Source organism: Sinocyclocheilus grahami, unplaced genomic scaffold (genome assembly GCF_001515645.1).
Source record: "Sinocyclocheilus grahami isolate Dianchi unplaced genomic scaffold, SAMN03320097.WGS_v1.1 scaffold101.1, whole genome shotgun sequence".
NCBI classification, from domain to species: Eukaryota; Metazoa; Chordata; class Actinopteri; order Cypriniformes; family Cyprinidae; genus Sinocyclocheilus; species Sinocyclocheilus grahami.
In genome coordinates this window covers 728,665-747,681 of record NW_015505280.1, presented here as the reverse complement: position 1 = coordinate 747,681, position 19,017 = coordinate 728,665, and the positions used below count along the sequence as shown (strand labels likewise).

The window sequence follows — 19,017 nt, the reverse complement described above, 5'->3', positions numbered from 1 at the left end:
TCCAAAATAAACGTTTTTGTTTACATAATATGTGTGTGTATTGTGTATATTTATTATGTATATATAAATACACACCCACGCATCTATTAATTTAAGAATATATGTTACGTTTATATATTAAATGTATTTATATATGATATGTAAATATTTTCACAATATATGCTGTATGTGTGTGTATTTATATATGCATAATGAATATACACAATACACACACATATATTATGTAAACAAAAACTTTTAATTTGGATGCGATTAATCGCGATTAATCGTTTGACAGAACGAATTATTTTATTATTATATTATATTATATTATATTATATTATGTAGTTATTGTTGTCATTGATCAAGACTACCTGGTAGAAGAGGGATTACCTCAATGAGACCTGGCTAAATACATGATAATTAGTAATACAATTGAGTTGCCATTTGATCAGTTCTGTATGTATTTCTTCCGATTTTATTTTAATTTATTTTAATTTTATTTTTAATTTTATTTTGCTTAATTTTTGAGCTTTTAGATCTGCTTTACAGCAGAATTGAACTCTATTTGCATCAATGAACCATTATTTTCCCTGTGAAGCTGCTGTGAACAAACTGTATTGTAAAAAGCATTATATAAATAAAGGATTTTATTTTATTCTGTTCTGCACATCTAAATTTGTTAACAGGTGAATGAATGTCACAACCTCATTAGTCAGTCAATAGGCAGGCTTTAGTTGTTTTGAGGGCCGCTCACACCGGTATCTCCTCTGTTTGTGTATCCCCTCTGCGTCAGTCTCAGCTGACTGTGATTACAGTGAGGCACAATAATGGCTCTGGCTGCTCAGCGGGAGGTCAGAGGTCACACTGTGCTATCAGGCTATCACAGGCTGATCTGTGCTCCCAGTCATCTGTGGCTTTAGATAAGCTTGCACGAAAAAAGGACAAAACTCTGATTATCTGATCATTTCAGAAAGGACAAACTGGGTCAACTGCGTGAATGCTCTGGCAAAAACAAAATGACAAAAATGAGAAAGGACAGTGAGGCAAAATGGTACAAAAATACAAATGCCAGACCTGTGCTTTGCATGCTATGCAGGACATATTGAAACGCAACTCTAGAGGGAATTAGCGCACAATTGAGGTTTGATACAGCGGCTCCTGTAGCGAATGCTGTTGTAGTACAGTGGGCTGAGCATATTGCATATGACAAGAGACAGGCTAGTCTAATGACTACAGCTCTCTAGGGAGTCCTTCTTGACCTCTGCTGTAGCTAACTGCTTCCATTATTCTTGTCCCACTGTGTTAAGAATGGAGATGGGGTGGGAGGAGCCTATCATAGCTCCACCCCCTTCAAGCTTTGAATGACAGATGCAAAAAAGTGACTCAGCAGGGGACCAGTGTGTGATGCAAAATCTTGCTTGACGGTTAATGATGGTTAAACTGTCTTTTTATAAAGCAACACACTATATATGGTGTATAATCTTAATATAAATTAAATATAGAGGTAAAAATCAGCCATTTTTGTGTCAAAAGTTCTATATGTGAAATCATACACACACATACACACAAAAAATTATCTGCATGGCTATGGTGTAATGAGAGCTTTCCCAGAGATATGGTTGCATAACTCATGCAGAGTGGCAAGTGCTAGTCATATGTGGGAGAGGCGCCTCGGGAGCGCCGGAAGGTCCCTCTGAGCAACTAGCCATGGTCAGGTTCACATTAGCCTAATCAGACAGGTTATCTGTGTACAAAAAACACTGGGTTTGGATGGGTGACACCAACCATGTCCACCTGCTGAGTCCATTGGCGTTGCTATAAAACTGTTTTGATGGGGGCTGATTTGTTTTGCTATACATGAGAAGGCCAGATATCTGACATAGCATCCTTAGACTGAATAGTGACTGCTTATGCTTGTTGGAAAGTTTTATAAATGGGCTAATAATTAAGTATTTATTTGAATAATGGAATAAGGTATCTTTAAGGGTACTCTCAGTTTCAGATACTGACCACCGCAGTCTGCTCACAGACTATATAATGCCATAAAATCAAAGGTCAAAGTTTGCCAGGTTAGTGACTTGAAATATTTTGAGGCACTTAGTAGCAAATAAACTAGACATCCTTGAGCAGATCTGTGTTGTCTGTACAATTTTGGACTGACCTGCTGTGCGACTGTTTGAATGAGCCAGTCTATTATTGTGGTAGAAGCTATTTCAGATAAACCTGCCTCTAGACAGTAAAAACAAAACAAACCATCTTTTCACATTTTACATGATGGTTAGACAGTCTGTTATTTTCTAAGGTGGCTTTCTTGGAAAGGAAAGCTGCAAAGTATCCTGGACTTTATCCTAATAGTAGAAATGATAACTAAATAGAATGTGTTCGGGTTGGGAAGTGATATCACAAACTTTGTTACCAATGGCTAGCCTGAAAGTTTAAAAATCTTTAAAGCTTGAAGGTTTTTTTCAGACAAAATCAGAAAAAGTCAGATTGACCAATTAAAACTCAGACAGACCATAGACCATATCAGACATTCTAGGCTAGCTCAGACCCCATTATTTAACTTCATCAGATGGCCAATAAACCACATCAAAAATACACATTAACATGTTTTTGTATGTTCCCATTATATTTTATTATGTTAGTAATGATTGCTAGAATTTTAACATACTGATAGCTAGGTGTTGCTGTTCTGTTTTTAAGCATGTTGCTAAGTGTTGCAAGCATGTTTTAAAGGGGTCATATGATGCGATTTCAAGTTTTCCTTTCTCTTTGAAGTGTTACAAGCTCTTGGTGCATAAAGATCATCTGTAAAGTTGCAAAGACTAAAGTCTCAAATCCAAAGAGATATTCTTTATAAAAGTTAAGAGTCAACCATGCCTACCTAAAGCAGCTCATTCTAACACGTCCCCACATGTCTACGTCACTATGTGGAAATATTAGCATAATGCCGCCCAAATGTGCACGCAAAGAAAGAAGGCATGGTTTCAGGAACAGCAGTAGTGTTAATGCAGCCATGTCAGGGAGACGCTGTGTGATTCAGTGCGAAAGCAAAAGCACTTTATTTGGCCTTCCGGAAGTAGATGCAATTAGGAATCATTGGTTAAGATTTATTTACAACAGAACAGCACAACCCATATTGCCCTTTCGGGCTTGAACTGATGGTAAAATAACGACATTATTAACTGTCTTGATATTTACTTTGAAAGCTGACGCTCGCGATTATGGTAAGGGACGTTACATTTCCGACGCGTGCTTGTGGTGTTCGGCCAATCACAATGCACTGGGTCAGCTGGCCAATCAGAGCAGACTGCGCTTGTCAAAGGAGGGGGCTTTGTTGAAAACTATGCATTTGAGAGAGGCGGGGCATAGAGGACCTACAATAATGTACATTATTTGAAAAATAATGTTTTTTTTAACATTAAAGCATGTCAACATATTCTGTTACATCAAATACACAAAATAATGATCTTTAAAATAGCATCATATGACCCCTTTAACATGTTTCTAGCGATGTTTGGTGTAGCTTGAATACACTATAGGATTTCATAAATGAAAAAGTTGCACCCTTGGATGAAAGTCTGTGGGAATTTGGGCCTGTTCAGAGGTCTGCTACAGGAAATTTGTAAGTTTAAATCGTTAGAAAAGATCTAGAAACTTGAGTCAGAACATTCTGAATGTCTGTGCCAACATTAGCGGATATGCCTTGAAAGCTGTGGGAGGAGTTATGTATAGAAATTAAGCTATAATAAGCTTAAATTTGACATATTGGCTTTGTCAAGTAAACATAATTCACTTCATGATTAACTTGCAATGTAAGGAGAGAAGAAGCCAATGAGAGGTTTTCACATGTAACAGTACTAATTTCTGCTCAGGAACTGGGGTGTTTCTGTATATCATTTATTTATAGAGTTGTTGTCTCAGCCAGGAATTGGCAAATCTTAGTCATGACACAAGAAGCTCTATTTTTACCTGGTTGTGTCACTAAACAAGTTTCACATTCAGAGAGGCAAAACTTTGTTTGTGATATTCACAGCTACCTCATGCTCTGTTCTTTTGCATGTTACTCATACTCATCATCCTGGGTGCCTTCCAGACGTCAACAGGCTGGATCAGGGCCATTTGCAGGGAAATTTCTGGGTGAATGCATAAGGTGAGAAGTGTCTGTTTCTCAGTGGTCCTTCACCTGAGACGGTAGATCCTGGCAACATGCCTCTAGTCCGCCCCATGCTGCTCAGCTGACACAGATGGCAGAAATCCAACCTGGATGATGATAAAATCTGCTAACTTAGTCATCCGATGTGTCTGAGTCGTTCACTCTATTTTCTTAATTCTGTTTTTGGAATTTGGCTGCTTCCAAATTGGAGCTGACGATTTTTGGACTCATTATGAACAAACGAGACTTTTGATGCAGATTAACTTGCCTTTTATACAGCTCAAATATTTTCAAACTTTAGATGGGCTTCATAAGCAGTACATTTAGTTAACAAGACCTGACTAGTTGATTTTGTTTGCATATTGCTGAGCAAATCGAAGGCACACACAATACTGGGTAAAATTATATATACTGTAAGTACAGAGATATGAGTATTATTTATTAGTATAGTATACTTATTGATTTCCCTTGACTCTGGTCACATCTTGGATGATAATTTTCACAAAGCTCATCATATAGAACTATACAGGTTTGTCTTATACAAGAAGGATTCATGCAAATATTGAACAAAATGAGGTATCTCTGTAGTATAATTTCACAGAGTCCTGCAGTTTGAGCGTCAAGAGCCTATATATGATTCCCAAAATGCACTCTTTATGCAGACCCAAAATGCTCGCACATCACTAGGATTAAGACTTAGCCATTGGTTTCAGTACGTCACTCAATACTTAGAAGCTTTGAAAAGAACAACCAAATTTGAGATGACCTGCACCTGCTGCTCGTTCATTTTTGTAGAGGTTGCCAAGTGACGTTAATTGTGTGAAAGCTAGGATTTTTTGGCACTCAATGTTGAAAGGTCATCTATCTCTTGTGTTTTAACAGCACATACATACTTTTGTCTCTCCAGGAGCAGTGAAACACATTTGGAAATATGTTGTTTTGGAGCAGAACAGCTTGATATTCCTTTTGGAGTATTTATTTATGGTTAACTCCTCTTGAGCATGAGAATGAGAAATGTGTCACTTCCTCTTGGCATCCCCTTCCACTGCCCCTGTTGTGTCTGTGTTGAATATTCATTGCAGTTGGCATCGCAGGGAAAAAGTGACATACTGATCAGTCATGCTATTTTTCACCAACTGCATTTACAAGATGCCCTGCTTACACCCTGCTCAACATAATTTCCCCCGCTGTTATAACTGAACTGGCAATTAAATGATTTGTTCCTTGTTGAATATCATATTTCTTTGTAGACCGTGTTTACATTTAGTATAACACATTTTTGGGGAAGTGTTGGAAAGAGTCAATACATTTGATTTGTTCAAGTTTAGATGGAAATGAAGAGGCTGGGCATGTCATTAAAATAATTTTTTTATGCATTAAGTATCAGCTTTATGGATTTGTGTGGTGAAGGGTTTTGTTATATTTGTCTCGGTCCTCAGTACAGGCTTCCCTTTGTTATTATTATATTATTTTGGATTATATAATTTTACATTATATTAATTTTTTTTTTATACAATCCTGAAAATTATATTATTTATAATAAAGAGGGTTTTTTTCTCATACTAAATATTTATATTTTAATATATTAAAATAACATAATATAAATATATATTAATATAAATAATATATTATATATAATAAAAAAGGTTTTTATGTTTTTATTTAATTATTGGTTTTTTTATATATATATATTCTTTATATATATAGTATTCCTATAAAAAAGCTAAAGATTGCTTTTCAAAAAAAAAAAAATAAATAAAAACTTTAATAATTTAAATTATTTTAGACTTCATTAATTAGTTGTTTTAAACCTAGAACAGTGCAAACATGACCAAAAACCATAAACTCTCAATACATAGTGCAGTTTCTTATCTTAGTAGCTTCCTGAATTCGTCCCTGAGTGTACTGCAAGTTTCTTTGAAAAACAAACAGGCAGTCATTTAAATGGAATTTTTATCCAGTGTTAAAACAACTACGGCATTCCAGTACAATAGAGTTCCTGCATCTTTCCGGTTTTCTAACCTTTAAATAAAATTCTCTCCTCAGCTCAGCGATCTTTTCATCCAGTTTGAGGAAAAGCCTCAAGGGGCCGCCTCCCTCGCTCAGGTCCACAAAGCGGTACTTCCTGATGGTAGGACGGTGGCAGTGAAGGTGCAACATCCCAAGGTCCAGCACCAAAGCTCCAAGGACATTGTTGTGATGGAGGTAATTACCGAGGGAGCAGGGCTGCCGATGCCTGGTTTCTGATGCCTAATTCACACGTTCTGTCATTGTCACACACCTATGTATAGCTCGATCCGTCTAGGGGCCTATTCACCTCCCATTAGTGCTTTATAAAATAGAATCCATCATTTAACCAACAGTTTTATTCATTCATTTAATTGCAAATAGCCATTTGTCCATGCACCTACAATTTCATTTGTATCACATATAATTGCTTTATTACGGCCAGGTCTTATTTAGAGTCTGGGCTTCAGTTTAATGTATTTATACAGTTTACATACCCTTTCCAGAGACTGTAAGATCTTTAGTACTTTTTTTTTTTACTTTTTTGCTTTCGTCAGAGTCTGCGACACTCTTTTGGGGTTTATTTCGCAACTGACTGATTGATTGTACTTTATCCATTGCATGCATGTTATGTGAAATAGTTTCAGAAAAGTTTTAGTCCAAAAAAGTAAAATAAAATAAAAAAAATCAATAAAATATAAAAAATGTAAACATATTATTTACATTTGTAATTTAATTTTACTTTTCTGGCCTGATGAAACTTTTTTATATAATATACATGCAATGGATAGCGTAAATAAATAAAACTAAATGTGTGTCTGTTTTCAGTTTCTCCTGCAGGTTGTCCACTGGTTGTTTCCAGACTTTGCCTTTATGTGGCTGGTGGAAGAAGCCAAGAAGAACATGCCTCTAGAGCTGGACTTCCTCAATGAGGGACGAAACGCTGAGAAAATAGCAGACATGCTCAAGCAGTTCAAGTTTTTGAAGGTTTGTGACAGTGTTATTCAGTGTGGCATTTAGTAAAACCATCAAAAAAAAAGTAAATATTTTTTCCCATTGACAGTCTTTGTGTGTACGGCAGCAATTGGCCTTTTTAAAAGATCTTAGTGTCTTAAATGACATCGGGTTTTAAAATAAAATAAAACTTGCTAGCCAGGTTCATAAATGGCTAAATTACTTTATTGAAGTGACCACTGATTTATACTCAACAGCCTTCAGGAATTAATTTAGTTGCTTTACTTTTTGGAAAGACTCAAAGAGTAGTGTGCCCTTCAAGGCTGTACGAATGCAATGGAAAATGAGCGAAAACTCATATTTCAACAGACTTCAGCACTACAAAACAAAAATCTCAGACTTTTTTGACATTTCTACATCTTATTCTGAGAATTGTCAACTTTCAAGTGAAGCAAGTCATATTGCAAGTCCCACTAAAACACCATACTAGCTTCAACTTACACTTTTTTCACACCGTTTCGGCTAGACGCCACGAATCAGAGTACCCTCATATTTCTCCCCAGCAAAAAGACTTTGCAAGGTAAATAATCTGTCATAACAAGTGCCAAATGCTCCAGGCAAGTCCCTCTTTCATTTTTAATGAATAACAAAGAGACCTGGCTGGCCCTGCAGGGTAATGAGAATTGCCTGGGTTTACACCCGCAGATCTGTGCCTCTAATGCACACTATTAGCTCTGTCAAAACATTTGACAGCGGAGCACAAGCCGCCATGTCAGGAATAAATCCCCGGCTCTCTGCATCAGCCTCTCACCCTGTAAAACAAGCGTGATTATACAGCACTGGCAGTGCAGCGGATTCGCAGGCAGTTTAGAGTGTTTGGCTGTTCCACAAGGCAGACACTGAGCTGAAAAATGGCTCTGTTTATATAGTGGTAACGGAGGGATTTTTTATAGTTGACGTTCGTTTGATAAAGAGAGTGGGAGAGGAACTAGGCTGAAAGTGTGTAGCTGGAGGTGGTGGCAAAAGCCAGGCCTTAGTATCAGGTGGAAGAAAATCATCATAGAGGGAAAAAAAACAGTAAATCTTCCTCATTATGTAGAGAACGTTTTTAATTAGTGAGATGAGGTGGTAGAGCGATGCACCAGATAAGCAGTGATGTTCAGGAACAGGAAGCTGTTGTATGGAAAAGGAAGGTCATCTAACGCATCAATAATGCCTTCTGCTTTGAGCTTTATGTGCAGATTATAGCTAATTCTGAGCATCTGGCATTATCCGTCACAGAAAATCTTATAGCTGGAACCCATTTTCTCGATGCCATTGTCTGGAAGTACAGATAGGCCACGTACACACTACAGCTAAATTCGGTTGTCAGTTCACCTTTTACCCCTTAATCACGTTCTGTACACACATAATTCACTAAAATACGGGAGTGACAGCCACATTCGACAATAGTATTAACTCCCGAAAAATACAGGTAGTGACAACCGCATTTACCGAACTGAACAACTAGTTGTTAAAGATGATGTCACGAGAAGCACGCCAATGTGCTCGTATTGTCAAGCGTCAAGTGTTTACCTCAGATCTGACAGGATGGCGGAGAGAGGTGTATTGTGGACCGAGAGGTCAAGAGAGTGTAGGCTGTTCAATAACAACAGTTTAAAGAACAAAACTAGATTACGGCGCCTCTCCCAACGACGGCGATTAAATAACGTTTTGCGTATTTTCGCATGTCTTTGCAGTCTAATTAGTTTGTTTTGTCAACAGCAGCTAACACAAAACTAGCTAATCTGCAGGCCACCATTCTCTCCGAGACGCCACAACGTTGCTATGGTTACCACGCTGCCATTCACTCCCGCATTTAAAGGGGTCCTATTATGCTCTTTTACAAAGTCTTGATTTTGTTTTGGGGGTTTATTAGAACATGCTCTCATGCTTGGGGGTTTGAAAAACGCATTCTTTTTCACATAATTTACATTATTAAAGTACCTTTCTCCCCAGCCTGGCACAAACGGCTCGATTAGTTCCGGCTTTGATGAAGGTCCACCTTCCGAAAAACAAAATGTGTTGTGATTGGTTAGCTGTCCCAGTGCGTTGTGATTGGCAAACAGCTTAGACGGTGTTTCAGTACTGTCACGCCCCTTGCTCCGTCTTTCAACAAAAGCTTTTTGGCAAATCCGGCACTGTACTCCCTCATGTTGTGGAAGCTGTCCTCAGTAAAATGCGCAACACACAATAGCAAATTGGCATTATAATGCTCAGGAACATAGTTAAATAATAAATTGCAACCACTGTTTCCTGACATCATCTGCTTTCGGAAGCCCAAACAAAGACGTTTAGGCACGGAGGTGAAAAAAAACAGCGTTTCAGGCGGTCGCACACCGGACGAGAAGTGCAGCGTCACGTCGCGCCATGTCTTTAAAATTCGAATACATTATTTTCTATGAGTGTGGGCACACCGGCAGCGCCGTTCAGTCCAGCTACGTCGTGTTGTACTTGTAAGAATTGTTCTAGACATGCCGAAAATGTGACACTACAGCACAGCAGCTCTTCTTCTTCGTTTTCTCTGATGCACTCACTCTGCAGCAGCACTTCTTCATCGTCGTCTTCGTCATCTCGTCTGATGCACTCACTCAACCAAGTGTTCTAACCACAACCTCGCCCCTCCCCACCCCCCAACCATTCTAATTTCTGTAGGCGGGAATTATTTGAATGATATTCTAATGAGCCGCTTTGTGATATCACAAAGCCCGGAAACCAACGCTGTAGCCCAAACGAGACGTTCGTTGTAGTTCTTGAAAAGAGATTTTTTAAAAACTAAATATCTCCCTTTGGAGTGGACTTTGAGATTTGTAATTTTCGAAACCTTTTTTATGCCCAAACATAACACACTACACACTGACTAACATTAAAAAAGTGAAAAAGCATAATAGGACCCCTTTAAATGTGGTTAACTGTTTATAACTGTTTTCCAGTGTTTAGTTTCATTACTGCTGTTTAATAAGTCAATTATCACCACTATTCTCGCTCATACTCTGGTTTAGAGATTTGAACAAACATCTAACGTTAAATATTAATCTTTGGTGCATAATGTGTCCAGCAAAACACCAAAGAAACTGCATAGCAATGCTCTAAAAGCCACTCAAAACACCCTATCAACTGCATATGAACACTTAAAACACTCATCTCCATAGAAACCACATCTCTAAAAACCACTTAAAACACACTAGGAACTTATAGTTTTTAGTCTGGGGGTTAAAGCAACCTTCCCAGAATGCAAATTTGACAGAAGGGACCCCAGGCGAAGGGAAAAAATGTGGGAAAAAAATAATGTTGAGGCTAGTTTTGATTAGCAATTGGGTTGGTTTTGTTTCGCAGACCTGGCAACCAGTGAAAGGTGAGAGAGGACCAGGCCTTGGACTTTACATATTGGTTTTGTTATGCGGCAGTCTGCTGTGAGTCGGCTGCCACTTACTTTTGTTTTGTTGTTTATGTTCATTTTGTTAGTAAAGATATGTTTGCCGGGTTCCTACCTCTGCCTTTCCTGATTCTTGAACTTTGCACTATCTCAACCAATTAGAATACTTCATAAGACCAATTAAAAAAAACATTTTTAGTGAATTGTTGGCCTTCTGGAAAGTATGTTCATTTACTGTACATGTACTCAATACTTGGTAGGGGCTCCTTTTGCTTTAATTACTGCCTCAATTCAACGTGGCATGGATGTGATCAGTTTGTGGCACTGCTGAGGTGGTATGGAACCCCAGGTTTCTTTGACAGTGGCCTTTAGCTCATCTGTATTTTTTGGTCTCTTGTTTCTCATTTTCCTCTTGCAACTACAAAGCAACTTCTTAGCAACCTTATAGCAATGCTTTAAAAAAACACTCAGAGCACACTAGGGACTGCACAGCATAAAACTACTCAACTCTCTAGTAACCGCATAACAATGCTTAAAAAAAATACTTCGCTCCCTAGAAACCACACGGCAATACTCTAAAAAACATTTAGAACTCTCTAGCAACTGTATTGCAACCATAGCAACACTCTAAAAAATACTTCCTTCCATCTAAATAAATACAATACACTGAAAATTGTTTAACTACTTTGAAATGTTCTGAAGATAGAAAATTTTCCTAGCTGGATCACAGAAGTGCAAAAATGTTAAATGTCAAAAATAAGACTTGGGAATGGGATTGTGTTTTAGGGATATTCTTTTAATTATTTATTTAAAATGCATATCTAATTTGCCTAGAACAACTGAAATAAGATGTGGCACAGCTCATCCTGTAAAAACTGACTCGCTGCAAGTATATGACATTTGCTGTGAATCTGAACTTTGTTTTGTTTTCTCCCAGATCCCGAAGATTCACTGGGACCTTTCCACCAAGCGTATTCTAACCATGGACTACGCAGAGGGTGGTCAGGTCAACGACCGAGAGTACATGAGGAGAAACGGCATCAATGTCAATGAGGTAAGAGAGATGCCCTTACCTCTGCAGAACTCTAAAACAGAGCACCAGTTCCTCAGAAACACTCTGAACAGCAGCCCAACAAACAACACTTGCCTCAGCTCCAGCACTCAAGATCGCTTAATCAGTAATTTCACTATGCTAATGAAGCAGTCACGTTCCCTGCGACGTTTGATGCCATGGGTTCTGGAAGCTTTGAAGACTTTTCTCTTTGCCCTGTTCCGAGAGGCTTTGACATCGCTGAAATGGAGGCTGCTTGGTTTGATGAATTATGCCTCTCAAATTTCATTTCATTTTTCTAGCCCTTAGCAGATGAGCACTAAATTAAATCAGGCTCTTTTTCATATTTATATCACAGACTGTTTTTCCGTCGTGGCTGCAATTTATTCTACTCCGCCACTTTTGTCAGCACAAGCACAAGGGCGCTGCGAGATCGAGCGCCTTTTTAATTTTGCGCTTTCGTTAAGGTGACTCTGGTCTCAGGGTGAATGCGGTTGCACACAATGCCTTCGGTTAGAATGGAGGCCCTACTGAGTGAGCTAATCTGTAGTTATGCGGGGCCAGGGGACGAATAAACTGAGGGAGATGACTTTTGTGAGGCCTGGGGGATAACGGAGAAACAAATGCTAATGGACTATTGATCGATGGGCCAGTGTCTGTTCACACGGGGATATTTTACATCAAGATTGCCAGTGCATTATCATTTTCTTGTTTTTTGATGATGGTGATGTAGGGTAAAGTTATCACTTTGTCAGCTAGTTGGGAATAGTTTAAATAAAATTAAATGGATAAAAAGATAGATAAGTGAACTTCACTCCTCCTAACATGCAAATCACAAATTTTGCAATGCTCTCATCATTGCAATGCTCACAGGTGGGCGTTATGATCAAAATCTTATATAACATTTCCCATAAGTTTATATCACAGTATCTTGCACAGTTTACAAATTTGGGCTGGAAATTCAGTTAAAAATGTTTATATTTCCAATAACGTGTGGTAATGCCTGTTTTTGGATAATATAGTGCATATTAAATATATTTAATCCATTGTTTCTTTTTATTAGGTCCATAAATAGTCTTAAATGGGTTGCACAGGTCTTTGTTGACATATGTTGATGGAAACACTAAAGATTTTTCTATTTAGGCGTTTTCACACTGAATAGTTGCTGTTGAAGTCTATTTAAAGTCTATTCAAACGTTGTAATAAAATGTCTTAAGTTTATTTCCATGAAGTATGATGATGCCTATATACTTATATATTCCAATATACTTATATACAATATACTGTGGTATATATACTGTGGTATATCGTGGTATATTGTACAATATACTGTGGTATATTGTCATTTTTTGATGCGTGTCTTTCTCATTAAAAAAAGAATGTCTGTTTTTGTCCATACAATGAAAGTCAGTGGGGTCCAGTGTTGTTTGATCCTCAACATTCTTCAAAATTTGCACACTTGCAATATATACCATCTTGCCGCCCAGCTCTAGTCTCCTCAAAACACTTCCTATAAACATGGATGCTGTTCATCGATGCCTTCCTGTTCACCCAAATATCACATCTTGTTCTGTTCAATATTTTAGTTATTTCAAATGCAGCTTCCTTCATCATATTCCCAGATTTCATGGATCTCTCACCCATGGAAGAGAGGGAAATATGGAAAGCAGACAGCGAGATAGATGATGAGATGGTTAGAAACGCAGAGCGAGAAAAAGACTGCAGCCGCTGAAAGCTGTGCGAACGTGCTGGCTTTTGTTAAGTGACTAAATGGGATCATTTTAGCACCTGCTTTGTTTGTGTCACTCTGTCATTATATTTCCTCCGACCTGTTTTGTCTGTCCGATTTAATATGCACATTTGCTGCCAGTTTGTTTAGCAAAGCTCGCTGAGGCTTTAAACGGCAACCTTTCCTTATCGTTGTACACCCAGGCATCAGTGAGCCTGACAGACGGGTAAACACGGCCTGAAACTGGTCTCATAAGCCACTGAGCCGTGCTTAAAGGGCACCGCACACCTTTGAAAGACGGAGGAGGGAACGGTCGGCGGGTGGATGGCACATCAAGCGTTTATCACACCCCCCTCTCGCTCGCACTCACATGTACCCACGAGTGCACATAACATTTATTTTCCTTTACTTGCTGTCACGCACAACCACTGCTTGGATTTTTTCTGCCAAGCTGTTTTTCTTTTTCTTTGGAGATAGCGGACTGGGTTATGGGCGGCACTGATTAACTGATGTTCCCGGTACAGTGTGGCATATGAGGATGCGTTTTAAAAGAAAATGGCGTACACATTTTATGCAGAGCTTGAAAATGCAATCAAAGGGCTCGGTTCATCAGACTCATTTGGAGTGCAGCAATTTAGCGAATGCTTCCGCTTATATTTTCCCTCTCTCGGTTTAATGTGGTGCTGTGCGTGTGTGTGCACGACTGCGTCTGAGCACTTTTAAGAGGGTTTTAGAGGTTCGGGGGAATAAAAGTGATCATGGTATTAGCAAGCGTGCCACGTGGCCGCACAATGGGGCTTTACTTAAGAGACGCTCTCCATTGGAACAGGTTGAAAAGGCAGTACAGCCCGCTTGCTTAAAAAGACACTTTATTTTAAAATCGCAGAGCTACGGGGAGTTAGCAGAGCTGGTGGGAAACAGAGCTGGAGGCTGCAAGAGGAAATTAGTCTGCTCTCTGGAAGGGCATCCGAGCAGCGGGACCTGAAGACTGAAGAGCATGTTTTTGGTGCTTTAAACCGCACCCACAGTCAGAGTTTTGTGTGAAAAGCTTTACTTTATATTCAAAGAAACGAAGCAGAAATGTAAATACAGTAGCCCCCAAAAAACACACGTAAGCCACAGTTACTGTATATGAATATATTTTCTTTATATGCCAAAATATCAAACCAAGTGGCATTTATTTTAAAGAAATATTATACAAGTACATTATTTTAAGGAAAACATTTTAGAAAAAGCTTTTTTTTTTCATTTTATAATTTAGTATACTTTAGTGAAATGTTAGTGGAAGCCATAGTTGTAGAATTCTGTCTAATATTACAGTTATAATATTATAAAATTTTTGTATCTTCTAATTTTCATGTTTCTATAATTGTATTTATTAGTTATAATGAATATTATTTTATATTTATATAATAAATATTAGCAGTTTATGCTTAAAATGTCTATGGCATTGCATTATAATAGACAATTTTATATCTAATGTGATTTTTATTTAAAAATTATTATATGTGTGTTTGCATATATACAGTATATATATATATATATATATATATATACACAGACACACATGCACTCATAAATTTAGTTAATCAGTGTCGGCTTTAAATGAATGGATGCTATACTTCCATTATCTGTCAGTTTGCATGTGTTTATCACTGAATCCATTCATATAATAAACTGGACATATGCTAATTGTATAAGCACTATTAAATTTCAGTTTGTTGGTTGGAAATCCTGGCAAATAGGGAAAGACCCTTTGGGAAATTAGCTGTGTGAAATTCTAATCAGTGTTAGATTTCATACTGTCATTGGATTTTGTGTCTCCCAACGCATATGTTGACAAATGTTAGAATGAGAAATTGTTCTACTGAGCAGGGTTGTGTGTGCATATAGTTTTGTGTGCTGGTAAACAATGTAGATGGCCGATTGGAAGGGGTGGAAAGAGTAAAAAGTCATAACATTAGTATGTGTTGTCTACTAAAGGGTTAGTATGACTAGTATGATATTTAATGTAATGTCATCATAGTGCAGTGTTCATTTCTTTAATGTAATGACATCATTATGTTGTGGTATTTTTTTTCTCCTATGATGTAATTTTTTCTGCTGAACCCCAACCCCCCAGCTTAAACCAACCTACAGTAGTTTGTTGTTTTCCGAACCTGGCCAAGGTGGTGTTTATCTACTTTAGCTGGCTAGTGCTTTAGGTTCTTTAACTTACCATAAAGAGGTCAAGTTCAGTCAGCTGTCCTCCCTAGACACCCTCACTTCCCCTCAATCTGTCAGTCATGGTCTAAATGCCCCATCACCCTGTTCCTTCCTCCTTTGCTCTGTTTCTCTCTTGCATAGAGGTCACAGGTTCATAATATCTGACAGAAGCTACAGATGTTTTTACACTCTTTTCATGTGACAGCAACAGACCTTGAGTACCTGACACGGCTGACACACATACAATAATATACACTGATTCTGATCTTTAAAATCTGTTAATTCTGTTTTCTCTAAGTCTTTTTCTCTCTCGGAGGTTGAGAGTACATTATAAAATCACTGCATGCAAAATATTCCTCCCAGATGATTAAAGTCAATTCTATATTAGCCAGCATCACGGACGATCCTGCCCTCCGTAACCTCGACCGCTCCCCCTGCAGTACTCATTAGCCGCCGGTCAGCCTTTACAATGCTCACAAAAGTAAATAAAGCAAACAGTGTAGCCAAGCGCTTTATCTGGGCCGAATACTGGCTCCGGCATTAGCCAATGATGATGAGAGTTATTAGACAGCTGATGAGATAGATACAGAACATAATAAATGATGGAGTCTACCTCTGAAAATGGATAGAATTATTAACTGGCTCTGGCATCCGCGAGCTTCTGTGTGGGAGCTGGCGTGTAAGTAATCAAAAGATTGATGATGGCTGGAATGGACTTCTCTCTCTGTGTTCTGCCAACGTGCACGGAATCTCTGAATGTTTTATTATTTTCTTTACTACCCAGATCCAGCAGAGTGTAAAGACGCCGTACATTAGCTTGAGCTAAGGTCCTTATAGAATGTAGTTTATTAGTATCAGTAATGACTGCTGTGTATGTGATGAGATTAGTAATCGCCAATTATCCCTGTGCTTAAACCTACTGTAAGCATAAGCATGTTGGTGCAATGGCTGTTTTATATGGTAGACAAAAACATTAGGCTTGTTTTGACCGATTTGTAAAGTAGCATCATGGATGATGCAATCCCAGAATGCATTGCAACATGCTCAGTAATTTCCATTCAACAATGGAAAGTACTACTAATAAAAAGCTCAGTCTAAGTAAGCTTGAAATATTTTGCCTAACATTTGTATGTTGCTATAGTTCCCTATTGTTTGTTACCTTATTTTATTATTTCATTTGGTTAGTCTACAGTTAGTGCTGCTGTTGACTTCTATAGGTTTTGGAACAGGGCTATTATGATATTAAGTTATAAGTGAATGAAAGTAAGAAAGTAAACATATGATCAGGCTAATTGTGAGTTTTTTTTATTTATATTGTGCGTTAACATGGTTTTGGCTGTGTTTGTAAAATAAAACCCCAATAGCACGTAGTTAAGAGCATGTGACATAGTAACCAGTGTTTTTATAGTGTGACTGTGTGTGGTAAGTCAAATCCCATCTGGCCGATCCTTCTGGGTCAGGCAATGCAAGGAATTATCTCTATTAGCAGTGATTCCTACATCATAGAGAATTGAGCGCTCTTTAAATAGCCACATGAGCCTTTGGGCTGCTGTGAGAGTCCTCCTCTACTCCACGAGGTCTCTGGAGGGCCTTGGATCTGTTACAGCATCCATGCTGCTCTGAGAGAGACTGAGAGTGGAGGGTGAATCAACCCTGATGCTATTTTTGCCTTAAGATGTTAGTAGTGTTTTTATCTTTTTATTTTTATTACCCCCTTTCTCTCTTGCTCTTTTCCTTCTCTCAGAATGTCAGAATTGGAAAATAATAATAATAATGATTTCTATTTTTATTACAATTTTGGCATTTTTTTTAAAGGAATTGATGAAACATGACAGGAAATTATGAGAAGAGGGAACAGGATGGGGTAATCACATGAGAGAGAGACTAAAACTTGCATTGCCTACATGTGTTGTGTTGACTCTGAGCTATTTTCTGTCATTATAAGTGCATTATGAGTAAAAAATAATGTACAATAAATGTATAAACACTCACATTCAAAAGTTTGGGTCAGCCATATTTTTTTATGTCTCTTATGCTCATCAAGGCTGCATTTATTTGAATAAAAACAGTAATATTATGAAATATTATTACAATTTAAAATAACGCTTTTCTATGTTAATACAGTTTCAAAATGTAATTTATTCCTGTGAAGGTAAAGCTGAATTTTCAGCAGCCATTATTGCAGTCTTCAGTGTCACAAATCATTCTGATATGCTGCTCAAGAAAGATTTCTGATTATTATATGTTGAAAACAGCTGTGCTGCATAATAATTTTGTGGAAACTATTATACTTTTTTTCAGGATTTTTTGATGAATAGAAAGTAAAAAATAACAGCATTTATTTGAAATAGAAGTCATCTCTTTTGATCAATGTAATGTGTCTTTGCTGATTAAAAAGTATTAATTTGAAAAATCCTACTCGTATAAAAAAAATTGGTCTTAAAAAAGTATCAATTTGTGGCGGTGTGAACAGTGATAATCTAACTTAGTGAAAAGTTGGCAAAAACAAACTTCGCTAAGAGGTGTTTCGCTGAGTCATATAAACTACACACAAGTGTGCTTTTCTCCATGATCTGACTGAGCTTGGCAGAGTATGCGCATGTGTTGATATTATTTATGTGATTATTATGAAGTATGTAATGAGGAGGTGAAGACACCCAGCTGTCACACAGAGCAGAGCCAGCGCTGGAGTGAAGCCGCTTGTTAAGTGTTGCTCCTTCATTTCCAGCGCCTATTAAAAGCCTCAAACTCAATTATATTCCTCAGGAAGTTGAGTCCCCTTTGAGAGATGCTGTAAGGCATGCTAAAATGATTTGGTTTGTCTCAAAGAGTCATTACAACCGCAATAATAAGTTGTGAAAGACTGTAATCCACATCTTCTGAATCAGACCAAATCTTTGACTGGTTGGAACCACTTGATGTTTGTTTTTGTCTCCTCGGAAGTGTTTTAGGCTTACTGTTGGATCAGTTTGTACTTTATTGCTCTTGTTTTGTGCTCTGTCAAGTGATGCAGTGGGTATCATATAGAAAGATGTGTATGGACACACAGGTGGAGGTCACTGTATAAAAACAATAGTTTTCAAACTTGTCTGATTTTAAGGAAGACCACTTGACTGATTTTGAGAAGGCTATTAAGCCCCATTCACACCAAGAACAATAACTATAAAGATAACGATATTAGCTTCCACATGAGCGAACGATATTGTCTGTTTATTCTAAGCGCACACTCGTCTGCCGCTTTAAATTCTCGAGCTCGTTACAGCAGGAAGGATTCTGATTGGCTGTCAATTGTTTATCGTTCATCAGCGTTTTGAAAGTGATTCCAACGATATCGTTTCTCTTTGACTTTATCGTTATAGTTGTGGTGTGGACTCTGCTATTCTTTAATATTGAGAACGATTTTTAGAACTATATCTTTATCGTTATCTTTATAGTTGTCCTCCTTGGTGTGAACGGGCCTTTAGTCTAATGGTTTTTATTTATATATATATATATTTATATATATATATATATATATA

At 37.8% G+C, this 19,017-nt stretch overlaps 1 protein-coding gene across 1 annotated transcript in view; it reads left to right on the top strand.

Moving 5' to 3' along the window:
- Positions 1 to 19,017, top strand: part of LOC107588288 (uncharacterized aarF domain-containing protein kinase 1-like) — a 111,035-nt gene that overhangs the window by 59,535 nt on the left and 32,483 nt on the right. The window contains exons 5-8 of the mRNA XM_016276324.1: positions 6,185 to 6,343; positions 6,974 to 7,132; positions 11,452 to 11,568; positions 14,181 to 14,268. Coding sequence (XP_016131810.1) covers positions 6,185 to 6,343; positions 6,974 to 7,132; positions 11,452 to 11,568; positions 14,181 to 14,268 — 523 coding nt within the window. The remainder of the gene's footprint in view (positions 1 to 6,184; positions 6,344 to 6,973; positions 7,133 to 11,451; positions 11,569 to 14,180; positions 14,269 to 19,017) is intronic.